General features: G+C 41.6%; 1 protein-coding gene across 1 annotated transcript in view; it reads right to left on the reverse strand.

The window, feature by feature from the left end:
- The window catches only part of uvrag (UV radiation resistance associated gene), a 242,413-nt gene that overhangs the window by 133,592 nt on the left and 93,780 nt on the right, over positions 1-15,041 (reverse strand). Inside the window, exons 7-8 of the mRNA XM_048598464.1 lie at positions 11,710-11,797; positions 10,479-10,539 (exon numbers count right to left, since the gene is read on the reverse strand). Coding sequence (XP_048454421.1) covers positions 10,479-10,539; positions 11,710-11,797 — 149 coding nt within the window. The remainder of the gene's footprint in view (positions 1-10,478; positions 10,540-11,709; positions 11,798-15,041) is intronic.

Genomic DNA, 15,041 nt, shown 5'->3' on the forward strand with positions numbered 1-15,041 from the left:
CGGAGAGAGTTGTCCCTCCGGAAAGCAGATAAGGGTGGGGAGGGAAAGATGTCTTTGGTGGTGGGGTTGGATTGCAGATGGCGGAAGTGTCGGAGGATGATGCGTTGGATCCGGAGGTTGGTGGGGTGGTATTTAGATTCTCTTTTGTTGGAGATGGACATAGGCTGACAGGTGGCAAGTAATATTTGTGCCACACAAGTGTCAGACAAAGCTTGGATACTATTCAGGTCTTGGACAAAACTCAAAGCCGACACTCTTGGCCCTGAAAAGTGCTCAGTCTATGTCAGATTACCATGAGAGAGGCAGGTATCTCAAACATTTGAGCAACAGGTGAAACTAGCTGTTTCACAATGCTATTTAGCAGCATCAACAACAGCTGTTTTGGCACCAACAGGATGCTGGCATCAAGTCAAAAACACATTGTGCCCATCATGGAATTGTGCTATGTGAACTTCAGTGCCAGTGTGATGCCAGGCATGGTGGCCAAATGTCCCAAAGACGAGCAGATCATATCAAACTACATATCAGCTGTTCACAACAAGCAAGCAATTTCTTCTGAAACAATTTGGGAATGTGCCGATACCTTCGTTATTTGATTTGTAAAAAATTTTGGTTGGAACCGTGAGCTGTGAATTGAAGGTATCCTTTGGACTGTGAGCAGCAGACTATTTAAAAAAGAAAACTAATTGATATTTGTTTATGAAGGCTGACCAGAGAGATTAATTACAGGTTGATTTTTGTTCAAAGATCACAGAGGACAAATTTGCTGGAGATGCATCATGCTCAAAGGCTGGAAAATGTCTGCAAATTAAGAGGGGTAATTGTATAGAGTTCAATGATACTAAAACAGATGATCCATCAAGTCATATTTTGGTCTGGGATCCAATTGTCAAGTAATCATCAGTTGAGATCCTAACAATAATCACCATTCTATTATTCCGATCTACAACTATTTGCACTGTTAATTCAAGTACCTTACTGCAAATACTCTGCACTTATTCACACTTTTGCTATCTAAAAATTGATAATGTGCAGTTATGGGGAGAAGGTGAGGGAATAGCACTAAGTGAATTGCTCAGATGCCAGTAGAGACAATGGGCTGAATGGGCTTCTTCTGCACTAACAAGCAAGGATTATGTCGTAGCCACATTAAAATGTGCTTCATTGTAACTTTACAAAAACTGACTGATCTAACGCAAGGATTTATGAATATCAGAAGAAAGTTTTGCAACAGAAACATGCAGGTTTCTTTAAGTGGAGATATTCCACCAACTCCCACTTGCAGCTTGTTAGAGTTAATAAGAAGAAGTCTTCACAAAGTCTTTCATCTCATTCATCTGCCATTTGCTCCCCAATCTCTTGCACCTCCCCGCCACAACATCCTCTCTAATTGTTCACGTCTTAAGTTGATTCAAAGGCTGATTTTATACAAATAAAAAATTCGACCTTGGATGTATCCTGCTTGTACAAATGGTGGTCTTGGATATTGTATGTAAGGAGGTAGGAAATGAATCACAGGTGTGCCACAATAAAGAGGGGGCCAACTTCACTGTGTCAAAAATAATACTAAAGAATGATGAGCATGTTCATTTTAGGAGCTAATTGCATAAAATGCTTTTGTGTGAAACACAGCAAGCACTGTATCAAGTGGACACAGGTCATCTGCCACTATAAACCTGGATCTAATTACCATCCAAATCTTTTGAAGTCATGCTTTATTATTCATAAAAAGGATAAATCTAATTCTTGGCAAACATGAATCTGACACAGGGAGGAAATCTGATGAGCAACACATAGCAAATGCAAACCAATATTAAAATATTTTTGCCCACTTTGCAGCAGATGCTTGCAACACTTTTCTTAGAAGAGAAAGAACAATGAAATAATTAAACTTTAAAGATTTGTCTCCATTTACAGGATGATTCAGAACACCAATTATGCTCATTTCTAGCATAGCATTACTGTTTTAATGTTGAGAAACCAAAGCGAAGACCTGGGGGACTCAGTGCCAGGCATCAAGGGTGGGAAGAAGTCGGTCCAGCACAAGTAACTGGCAGCACAGAAGAGAACTGTGCCGTAGGTAGACAACTTAAAAAGGGTCAGATTGCGCATGGTGTGCATAGGTACTTTCAGGTAACTGCACAGTTACAGCAGAGATTGCCTGAATCTGGACATGTATCGGAGGGGACACAATTTATCGGTGATCCTAAGAGAATAACAGATGTTCAGAATTTCTACCATTTTTGGACCTTCACCTGTTCCAAACCCATTTTTCTCTTAAGTCTCAGTAACATGGCTCAGCCACAATTGACGTCACGTACATCTGACTTCTCCAAAGCTTTCATGGTCAGCCCCTTATCTTTCAATCTATTTAATATTTGAGTTCATTCAAAATCCTGGTGCCCACATAGTAACTCTCATCAAGCCTCATTCACTTATCACCCAGTACACTAAAAAGAGACTACGGCTCCAATCTCAAATATCTCCAATGCCTTAACCCTTCCAACCTCTATCGCCTTCAGCTGTTCTAGTTCGCAATTCTACTCTCTCGTGCATCTACAATTTTAACTGCTCGTTCAATTGTAATCATACCTTCAGCTACCTAGGCCCCAAAAGCTCTGGCATTTTCCCTCTAAACCTCCACGTTTTTAATCGCACACTCGTCAGACTAAACTTATTTGTTGTGATACCAATAATAATTGCTGTAAATGAAAGTTCCCATTTTAATATACTTTCCTTTCTAAGAGTATGATTGCTGTCATATTGCTGCTCCCATTTGTTCCTCTCCCTCTGGTCTTTTCCAAGTCTGGCACGTTTTCCTGATCATCATTTTAACATTTATTTTTGCACAAACCTACATGATTTTCAAAGCACGATTTATGGGAGCTACTTTTCCTCCGTTTCATATTTAAATCTGCTTAGCAATCCATTCCAGGTCACAGTCGCTTAATTTGAGAACATTAATTGGTTAGGTCTTTGTCTGGTATGCCCAGCATTATCCTTCGAAAGGTGCTCTATTTGCAGTCTGAAGTGTTGAAACACCCCCATACTCATGTTAGTTCTTTTAATTCTTTCCTCCTCACTTTAAACTTGAAAATGAATACCACATTAGCCAGGTTCCCATTTACTAGTACCCCTCATGTTGTCAATGCCTCCCAAAATTGCTTCACTAGTCTCCTTCAACACTCTGGGAAAAATTCCATCCAACCCTAGGGAGTAATTTGTCTTAAGCTCTTTCAGCTTGGCTAGGGCTTGCGTTTCATTCCTGAAATTAGCCCTTTTATATATCTGGCTCTGGGCCCCAGATCACATTAAACTTGACAATTCTGTGGTCACTGTCCCCCAGTGTGATACGACTTCCATTTCCTGTAAGTTGTCTGGTTCATTTATGAATATCAAGTCAAGATGAGCACCGTCTCTCTCTTGTGGCTTCCGTTAAGCACATAGTTAGGAAGCAGTCATAATGGATAACATTTACCAGCTCTGGTTCTAACCCACTTGGGCTTTCCAAATTGATGTTAAACTCAAAGTTTCTCATTACAATAATTTGGTTCTTTGCACACCTTTCTAGTCTACTCCAAGTAATCAGTCCCTTTCCTTGTGTTGACCCAGTCACCTGTAACTAAATCCTGCTCTCAACTTGCATTTCTTCCATATTAAAGATTTTCAGTCAAAGTAGCTTTTCCTGCAACTTTCACATCCTCCAAGAGATCAATTCACAGAATATTTTTTCTGAATTGTTTAAGAACGGAGAAGTGGTCTAGGAAAGTTCAGAAGAGTTATGGTTACCAACAGGGACATAAAGCTGAAATATGGTTGAATACTGACACTGGATGCAAAATAGAAATTTCCCCCCATATTTTCTACTGGCACTAAGAAACTGCTGGTACATGCGAGGCAACATGTTCTATGTTTGGGCTCTTTCCCAACTTATGAAGACACGATGGGCTGAACTGAGCTCTGGCATAATTTTTTGGTTTTGCTGAATTTAGCGGTTAAGGGGAAGCATTTTTTCAAGGTAAAACTTGGCACACACTTCAAAGTTTTCCTGTGATCATTTAATTCAGATTTTAGTCAAAGGCAACTTTCAAACTGGAATATACCCCATTTTAATGATAGAAAGCAGCACATACTTGAATAAGCCAGAGGGTTAGGAACCATTCACCACTGGTTAGCAACAGGTCAGAAAGTGAGTAGAAGATAGATGTTAATAGGACAAACAGGCAGGGCCAGTCTAATCAAACATGGTGAGGGGAGGGATCATACAAGATCAAAATGTGAGTTGAAAGTTGGAGTAAACGATTGAGGGGAGGCTCAGCGTTATCAGGGATTAATAACCAAGACTACAGGGTGTGGAAAGCGTAGTACACAAGAAAATATTCAAAGAGAAAAACAACCAGTAGAATTTATTTAAAAACCTCGTACCTAAATGCATGCAGTATTTGAATGAAGTTGATGCGCTGACAGCACTGAGATAAATGGGTACAACCTGGTGGGGATTACTGAAACGTGGTTACAGTAAGATCAGAACTAGGAGTTAAATGTCCAAGGATACTCGGTATTCCAAAAGGACAGACAAGGAGCAACAGTAGGTGGAATTGCTTTATTGTTTAAGGATGATATCAAGGCGCTTTAAGAAATGATACTGGCACTAGGAACCAATATTCAGTCAGTCTGGGTGGAAATAAAAAGCAAGGGGAGAAACCTCTTTATAGGAGTCATTTACAGGTCCCCAAAAAAGTACTTCTGAAGTAGGGACGTTATATAGCAGGAAATGAAGACTTGAGAAAGGTACAATGGTAATTATGGGTTATTTGAACATGCATATTGATTGGAATCTTGGCATCTTGGCAAGAGTAGCCTTCAAGAAAGGTTCAGGGTATATGAAGGACCGCTTCTTAGAGCAACGTCATGGAGTGAAACAGGGAACTGGCTACTTTAGATTTGGCATTACGTAACCAGGAAAGATTGATAAGTTATCTTGTAGTTAAGGATTCTCTTGGAAGGACTGATCACAATACGCTACAGTTTCAAATTCACATTGAAAAAAATGAAGATAGAGTTGCATACAAGTTTTAGCATTAGGCAAAGGTAATTATACAAGCCCGGGAAAGGAGTTGGCCCAAGTGAACTTGGCAAATATATTAAAGAGCAGGACAGTTGAAGAACAGTGGCAAATACTTGGGAGCTTCTAAATAGCGCACATTTAAAGTATATTCCTGAGAGAGAAAGAGGAATTGTTTTAAAAAGTGAAAAAATCACACCATGGGGGCTTAACAAGGAAGTCAAGGATAACAAAGGCATGTCTGCAAAATATGCACTCTGGAAGAATGGGAGAACTTTAAATGTCAGAGGATTACCAAAAAAAAATCAAATGAGGGAAGGTGAACTACGAAAGGATACTAGCAGAAAACAAGCACTGATACCAAAAGCTTCTCTAAGTAAATGAAAAGGAAGACAATAGTCAAAGTAAATGTTGGCTCTTTACAGGATGAAAATGGTGAGGTAATAATGGGAAAACTCAAATGGCAAAGGTATTAAACAAATATTTTGTCTGTTTTCACAGTGGAAGATAATAATAGTTCTTGCCAAAAACTGCAGTCGCTACAGAGGAACTCTGTGAAATTACTGAGGCTAGGAGAAGGCATTAAGTGAACTAATTAAAGGCAGACAAGCTCCCATGGCCTGATGGCCTGTGCCTTAGCGCGTTAAGAAAGGTGGCAGCAGAGATGGCATTAGTTATGATTTTCCACAATGCCCTGGATTTTGGAAAGATACCAGTGGATTAGAAACATGCTAACATGACACCCGTAGTCAAAAACGGGAGGGAGGCAAAGTGGGGAACTATAGACCGGGCGGTGGGGTGCGTGTGTGGCGAAATGTTGCTGGAGTCAAAGTAAAATGTCAAACTGAAAAACAAAGCTCAATTCACCACTATCAGGGTGGTTTTCTGAAGGGCAAGTTGTGCTTGACAAACTTGTTAGATTTCTTTGAGGATGTAACCAAAGTAAATAATGGGAATCCAGTGGATGTGGGCTATCTAGACTTTCAGAAGGTATTTGACAAGGTGCCACATAAAAGACTGATCCAGAAGGTTAAATCCCAGGGTGTTAAGGGAAGGGACTTCAGTAGAGGATTGGCTGACTGATGGAAAACAAAGGGTCAGGGTAAACATGTCCTTTTCTGGATGGCAAATTGTAACTAGTGGGGTGGCGCAGAGTTCAGTTCTCGGACTTCAACAATTACAATCTTACACAGATGATCTGCAAGCAGGGGCAGATTATGACATAGCAAAGTTTGCAGATGATACTAAAATAGGTGGGAAAGCAGGCAGTGATGAGGAAACAGTGTTTACAGATGGATATTTATAGGCTAGGAGAATGGGCCACAATCTGGCAGATGCCTTTAATGCAGTACGTGAGGTGTTGTCTATTTTGGCTAGAAAAAACAAAAAGGGTAAGTTATTATTTAAATGGCAAGCAGATTCAAAGTGAGTCAGTACAGAGAAATCTAGGTGTCTTTGTGTATGAACTGTAGAAAGTGGGTATACAGGTGCAGCATATAATAGGAAAGGCATACAGAATCGTAGCATTTATTGCAAAAGGACTGGATTATAAATATAAAAGAAGTGTTGTTACAATTATATAAGGTACTGGTAAGACCACATTTGGAATACTGTGTCCAGTTGCTTGAGGATGGATGTGGTGGCACGAGAGGCAGTTCAGAGGAGGTTCACCACATTCATTCCTGGAATGAGAGGGCTGTCATACAAGGAGTGGTTGAATAGCTTGGGCTTGTACTTGGAGTTCGGAAGAATGAGGTGAAATCTGACTGAGGTATATAAAATGCTGAAGGGGATTGAAAAGGTGGATGTTGGATACATGTTCCCCCTTGTGGGACAATCTCAAACAAGAGGGCACAGATATAGAGAAAGGAGGTAAGTTCAAAACCGAGATGAGGAGAAACTACTTCTTTCAGAGGACTGTGAATCTGTGGAACTTACTGCCATAGAGTGCAGTGGAAGCAGAATCAATCAACAGATTCAAGAAAGAAGTAGATGTGTTTCTGATGAAAAGCAGGAGAAGTGGCTTTGGGGAGCAGGCAGGAAAGTGCAGTTGAGACCAGGATAAGACCGGCCATAATCATGTTAAATTGCTGAGTGGGCTCAAAAGGCTGATCTGCCTTCTCCTAATTCCTATCTTTCTTTACTATGTTCATATGCTCTTCTAAACAATTGAAGACCATAATGCAACCATGGCAGATTTACACCAAATATATATATATTCTGTATTAAATACAGCTGTATACATTTTTATAAATCATACCTATGGCATGAAACTACAATTCAAACCACGAAAAATTTTCTAAAATCATTAATTTTTCAGAATCCATTACACAATTATATCTTTGACCAAAGATATTTAACAGCACATTACCTAAGAAGAAAACCGGTTTTGAAATCAGGCATATGTTCCCCTATGACAACAGACAAATGCCTGTAACCCTGAACAGTGTATGCAACTGTATGGCTCAGTTGCCCCCTTGTGTTGAACTACTGATTAGAAACAGAATGGAAGCAGGCAATTTCTAAGGACTCCTTTTCCACAAGCCTAAAATTTCCATTCACAGTGTCATTGGAGTGCAACATCAGGACAGCATATTCAAGCCATGTTCTACACACTTGCTCTTGTATCAAAACAAAAGCCCTTTCACTTCTGGAACCTTGATTTGAATCAAAGTAGACAGGATGGGAATGTTCTTTCTTTGCTGGTTGCAAAGAGTCTCAAGAAAATTTGAAAGCATGAACTCGGCTGCATGTAGAATGCACAGCCTTTCAGCCTTATCAGAGAGTACAACATTTCACAAAACGCAAGTATAAACCACTTTTCTCCTCAAATCAGTGTTGGTAAAGTAGGATGGTTTTACAGCCATGAGCAGCAGCAGCAGCAGAAATACTACATGGGCAGCACAGTGGCTCAGTGGTTAGCACTGCTGCCTGACAGCGCCAGGGACCCGGGTTTGAGTCCACCCTCAGGCAACCGTGTGGGGAGTCTGCACGTTCTCTCCATGTATGCATGGGTTTCCACCAGGTGCTCCGGTGTCACCCCACCGTCCAAAGATGTGCAGGTTAGGTGGATTGGCCATGGGGTAAATAACCCATAGTGTTTAGGGATGTCTAAGTTAGGTGTGTTAGCCATGGGAAATGCAGGATTACAGGGATAGGAGAGGAAGATGGGTCTGGGTGAAACTGTCTTCAGGGGGTCGATGTGGACTTGTTGGCCCAACATTGTTTCAGTGTGCAATTTGTTGGCAAAGTAATTTTTGATAGTTATATTTGACAGGTAATTACTTGATGATCTTTGTGTCTGTACAATTCAAAACTTTTCCATGTCTAAATGAATTAAAATCAGAGCAATGCTAAATGAGGACACTGAACCAAAGAATAACTATGAACTAAGCAGTTCAAATTTAGCTTGTGCAATAAAACCAACGCATCAAGTTACAAACATCTTAAGGGACTAACATCAGATAGACTTCACTTATGCATCTTTATTTGCAAAACAGCCCTTGTATATACTATTAAAAAGTAAGTCTCAAAGTTATTATTAACAAAACATTCATATCAACAGAGACCACTCTGCTAGTATCAAATCATATAAGCACTCAATTCCAGAGATGCAGTAGTTTGTGTCACTCCGATTACTAAACTAAAAACCCCACATTCCACTGAAGTCGCTTATTTCACAAAGTCTGCTGCTGACACTGACTAGCACAGACAACAAAATGGGAAATAGAGTTGCATGGGGAAGCATCAGGGATGCTAACTCATTGGAAGTTGCAGGAGGCATATTTTCATAAGAATTTGGGGCACTGAAGGTTGTCCGTTATTCCAGACTGCATCATGCACATAATAAAATGTTTTTTTTTTTTTTTTTTTTTTTTTTAAACAAAGTGTACTGCCAAATTTACTTCAAAGGAACTCCAGATTGAAGTACATGGAATTTTACCACACAAATCATTTGGGTTGCAATGAGTGCCCATTGTCACACTTCTATAATATTTTATGATCTGGCAAATGGCATGGAGATTAGTTTGTTAACTGCTACACAATCCTAGTCTATGACAAAGATAAAGAATTTTACCAATTTGTATGTTTAGCACAAATTTAAACACAATTCCATATGTTTTTGTTTCTGTAGGAAAACACAACAATGATCTACTGCTGTTGGCCAAGGTAATCTACTTTGAGGCAGACTGCCAGCCAGAGCTCTGTTGGTTGCATGTTTGTGACCCACTGGGCCATCATCAGCTCATTTGTGTAATTCAGTAACCTACAAATTTCCACGATTGAGAGACAGTTACAGTGGAAACTAAACTCCATCTTCAACCAAGAAAGGATAGATAGGGTACTTTCTAGACTGTATGAAGGTAAATACAGTTGATGCCTGAAGAGACTCGGGAGTACAAATGCATAGCTCTTTAAAATGTCACAAAGCAGGTGTACAAATAATCAAGGCGGTTAATGGAATGTTGGTATATCCAAAGGACTGGAGTACAAAGACACTCCACTTGTGCTGCAGCTACACAAAGCCCTAATTAGACCCCAATTGGACTGCTGACAGCAGATCTGGGCCCCACACCTTAGGAAGGTTATATACACAGTACTAATGCAGGTTTACAAAATGATATTTGGACTTTAAGTGTTAAGTTATGAGGAGGCATTACATAAGTTAGACCGGTCTTCTCTAGAATTTAGAAGGTTAAGGGGTGATCTGATTGAAGTCTTCAAGGTATGAACAGGAAAAGACAGGATTGATAAAGTATTTACACTGGTTAGGGATTTGAGAGCTGTGGGGCATAGTCTTAAAATTAAAAGGCCAGATTGTTCAGGAGACATGTCAGGAAGGACTTCTACACATAAAAAGGGTAGTAGAATTTTGCAACTCGCTTCCACAAATGGCAGTTGATGCTATATCAGTTGTTATCACAAAAAATTCTCGGACTTAACGTTAAGCAAAAGTATTGAGAGATATGGGCCAAAGGCAGGCATATGGGGATAGGCCTCAGATCAACCATGTTCTCACTGAATCGTAGAACAGTCTCAAGAGGCTGAATGGCCTACTCCTTTTCTTACATTCCTATGTATATATAACCTCGTGACAAATCATGCAATTGACAGTCAACATACAGACAAAATACAGACAGGGCAATTCAACAACACTAATGTGCACAGTTAAAGATAAGTCCATATAAATGTTTAGCTAAAGTGGGTGTTTCCGCTCCTAAAAAAAGTGTTTTATATACAACCACCACATTCCAAAAACCAGCTCTAGAGAATACTTCGTAAAATCTGATCTTTCTGCAGTAGTATGGTCACAATTATTTTACTTGGTAAATCAGACTCTCATTTATATGTAGGTCAGTCTATTCAAGAAGTAAAAAGTAACAAAGTCTCAAAAATAAGTGGATTTTGATACCTTGAAAATCTTCTGAATTTGGTAGTTTGACTCCACACATAAAATAATCCTTCTGATCATTCTGTAAAAGACAAAAATTGAACCAGTTTACAACTGGTGCTGTTTCTGACAATGCTGTGCACAATATGAATTTAAACTTCAAGCCAGTCACCAAGCTAAATTTACAGCTAAATAAAAACCAAAAGAACTGTGCACACCTGGAAGAGACGTGGCAGGGAGTTAAATACTAACTAAAAACCAAAAGAACTGATGTATACACTGACGTTTTCCCAGCCATCAGTTCTGAGGAAGGGTCACCGACCCGAAACGTTAACAGTTTTTTCCTTCACAGATGCTGCCAGACCTGCCAAGCCTTTCCAACAACTTTGTTTTTGCTCCTAAATTTACAGCCACTTTGCTCCATGATGTTGACTCATCCTGCTGAATTCGGGCATTTGGATTTTTTTTTATAAAAAAGCTTCAGTAAGCTGTCCATCTCAAAATGGGGGGGCAACGACGGGGGGGGGGGGCAACGACAAAAAAAAGACAACACTTTAAATGGAGAGGGGCAAGGAGCAAGAGGTTCGTTGACAAATCCATGAGGGAGATGGTGGCCGAGTGGTAATATCACTTGCTGAGTAATCCAGAACTCCAAGGCATTTTTCGATCAGGAGGACATGGGATCAAATCCCACCATAGCAGTGAAATTTCAATTCAATAAAATCTGAAATAAAAGAGCTAGACTTCTGACAACCATACTGTACAAGCTGTTAATTGCTGTTCATTCACATCTGTTTTTACTTGGTCTATATACGAATCCAGACCCACAGCAATGTGGTTGACAAATAACAGCCCTGTGGACAATAAATGCTGGTTTAGCGAGTCATGCCCACTCTCCATCAATGAATAGAACTTTTACAATATCAGTGTACAGTTGAATAGCACCCTTTATCTTATTTCACCTGCTTTCTGTCTCTCTCCATTTTTCAATTAAGTTACATTTTCTGCCTTCCAATCTAATGAGACCCTCCCTGAATCAAGAGAGTTTTGGAAAATTAAAGTCAATGCAGCAACTATCTCACTTAAAATAAATAGTAAGACCCTAGGATGAAATCTTTTAGGGCCCAAGAAGTAGTCAACCCAGACTGCTGACAATTTACTCCGTACATCTCTGGTGATTGAGATTCTCATTTGCCACCCCACCCCCGACATGGGAAATAAAACACATAGGAAAAAAGCGCAATAACCTTACCACTTCGATAGGGTAAATGTAAGACAGTTCCGACAACAGCTGTCGACACCGAATGTTCAATTGTGCATTAGTCTTCAGGAAGTGCTCTCTGTAAAATAAAGCAGTGTGTTACTTAACACAGTACTTGCAAACAACTTAACAGCAGTGAATTGACAGAATCTTCTTGTGTAAACAAACTGGCTCGACACCACAGCAGGTGGTGATGATGCTTCAAAATTACCTCTGATCACGAACAGTAATCCTCAGCAATTGCAAAAGGCAGTACATAAGTGAATGACTTTTCTAGAACAGCTGTTGAAAAATAATCTCATCAGATGGGAGAAAGAACTTGGTCATGATACATTGCTACTGAACATTCACTGAAGCACATCCACAGCAGTGCAAGTTGGGATCTTCATGAGTAATTACTTGTGTCTAAACAGGATCTCAAAACCATCAACTGTACTGAATCCAGCAAGGTTACTAAGGCAGAACTACCAGCTGATGGAGAGCATGGCTTTTGGAAATTGTCAGCATTATGACAAAATCAACATAAAAGTGGCTGCTGCTTTTTGCATGGCTAATAGTTCCACTTGACTGGTCACAGGAAAAAAAAAATAATGTTGCAGTGGTGCATTCACCATTGGGTGTTTTCACTTCATTGCAAGAAGACAAGAAATAAAAGCTGGCTTAGATCATACAGTCCATCAAGCTTGCTCTGCCATTTAACACGATCATGGCTCAACTTGGGTTTCAACTCTATTTTCTCATACTCCAATTTCCTCAGACACCAAAATTCTGTCTATTCCAGTCTTAAAGTTATTCAACAATACAGCATCCACAACCCTTTGGGGTAGAGAATTCCGAAGATTCACAACTCTCAGTGAAGTCATTTTTCATCCCAGTCTTAAGTGATCAGTGCCTTATCCGAGCCCCACTTGTATTTTAAATTCCTCAACGAACGACAACAATCTTGCAGTGTCTAACCTATTAAGCCCCTCAGTTTTGTATGATTCCGTGAGGTTGTACCTCATTGTTCTAAACTCTATAGAATATAGACCCAAGTTACTGATTATCTCATTCTAAGACAACCCCCACATTCTAGCGGGCCCTTCGTATGAACCTGCACAATACAACCTCCAATGCCAGTATCTGTGCTTTGGGAAACGTGGAGGTCAAAACGACACAGTACTCAAAAAATGTGTATAATCTGAAGACTTGTTTCTTCCTGTACTTCAATCCCCATGCACAGTGAACTTCCAAATTGCTGACTGCCCTGCATGCTGACTTAGTTTTCCTTGCAAGTGTGACCCAAGTTGAAAATATTCCATCTTTTTATTCTTTCCATGTGAAAGCTTTGCACTTTCATTCATTATACTCCATCTGCCATCTTGTTGCCCACTCACAATATATCTACATCTCTGCTCATCAACAGTACTGATCCTTCCTTAGCATGGAAGCCACAGCCTTGCTTTGTTTACCACTAAGAAGCTATCTCTGAAGTGCTATACAGCAACTTGCATTTGACGGAAGATACTATTTAAATAAAGGCTGCAGAAAGCTGCGATTTGGAGGTCAGAGTGCATCAATCGCAAAAAGCGAGCGTAAAATATCAGCAGGTAATAGGGAAGACAAATAGGCCTTTATTTCAAAGGGAAGAGGTTATAAAAATAATCTTGTTAAAACCATAGAAGGCACTAAATCAGACCATAGCTGGAATACTGTATACAGTTTTGGGCCCCTTACCCTCCCTCGACTTCATCTCCAACTGCCGTCGAGACATCAATCGCCTCAACCTCTCCACCCCTCTCACCCACTCCAACCTGTCCCCCGCAGAACGTGACAAATCCGCTCCAATCCCAACCTCACCATAAAACCCACGGACAAGGGAGGCGCAGTTGCAGTATGGCGCACTGACCTCTACATCGCCGAGGCCAGACGCCAACTCTCCGACACCGCCTCCTACCATCCCCTTGATCATGACCCCACCCCTGAGCACCAAACCATCATCTCGCAAACCATCCACAACCTCATCACCTCAGGTGACCTCCCACCCACGGCCTCCAACCTCATCGTTCCCCAACCTCGCACTGCCCGCTTCTATCTCCTTCCCAAAATCCACAAACCTGAATGCCCTGGTCGACCCATTGTCTCCACCTGCTCCTGCCCCACCGAACTGATCTCCAACTATCTAGACTCCATTTTCTCCCCCTTGGTCCAGGAACTCCCTACCTATGTCCGTGACATCACCCACGCCCTCCACCTCCTCCAGAACTTCCAATTCCCCGGTCTCCAACACCTCATCTTTACCATGGACGTCCAGTCCCTCGACACCTGCATTCCCCATGCAGATGTCCTTAAGGCCCTCCGCTTCTTCCTGTCCCGCAGGCCCAACCAGTCCCCCTCCAATGATACCCTCATCCACTTAGCGGAACTCGTCCTCACACTCAACAACTTCTCTTTTAATTCCTCCCACTTCCTACAGACAAAGGGGGTAGCCATGGGTACCCGCACGGGCCCAAGCTACGCCTGCCTCTTTGTAAGTTACGTGGAACAATCCTTCTTCCGTACCTACACCGGCCCTAAACCCCACCTCTTCCTTCGTTACATTGATGACTGTATCGGCGCCACCTCGTGCTCCCACGAGGAGCTCGAACAGTTCATCCACTTCACTAACACCTTCCACCCCAACCTTAAGTTTACCTGGACCATCTCTAACACCTCTCTCCCCTTCCTGGACCTCTCTGTCTCCATATCGGGCAACCACCTAGAAACCGATATTCATTTCAAGCCCACCGACTCCCACAGCTACCTAGAATACTCCTCCTCCAACCCACCTTCCTGCAAAAATGCTATCCCCTATTCCCAATTCCTTCGCCTCCGCCGCATCTGCTCCCAGGATGAGGCATTCCACTCCCGTACATCTCAGTTGTCCTCGTTTTTCAAGGACCGTAACTTCCCCTCCTCGGTGGTCGAGAACGCCCTCAACCGTGTCTCCCACATCTCCCGCACCTCATCCCTCACACCCCGTCCACGCAATAAAAACCAAAAAAGAATCCCCCTCGTCCTCACGTACCACCCCACCAACCTCCGGATCCAACGCATCATCCTCCGACACTTCCGCCATCTGCAATCCGACCCCACCACCAAAGACATCTTTCCCTCCCCACCTTTATCTGCTTTCCGGAGGGACAACTCTCTCCGTGACTCCCTTGTCCGCTCCACACTCCCCTCCAGCTCCACCACACCCGGCACTTTTCCCTGCAACCGCAGGAAGTGCTACACCTGCCCCCATACCTCCTCCCTCACCCCCATCCCAGGCCCCAAGAAGACTTTCCACATCAAGCAGATGT

Source organism: Rhincodon typus, chromosome 6 (assembly GCF_021869965.1).
Source record: "Rhincodon typus isolate 14 chromosome 6, sRhiTyp1.1, whole genome shotgun sequence".
NCBI classification, from domain to species: domain Eukaryota; kingdom Metazoa; phylum Chordata; class Chondrichthyes; order Orectolobiformes; family Rhincodontidae; genus Rhincodon; species Rhincodon typus.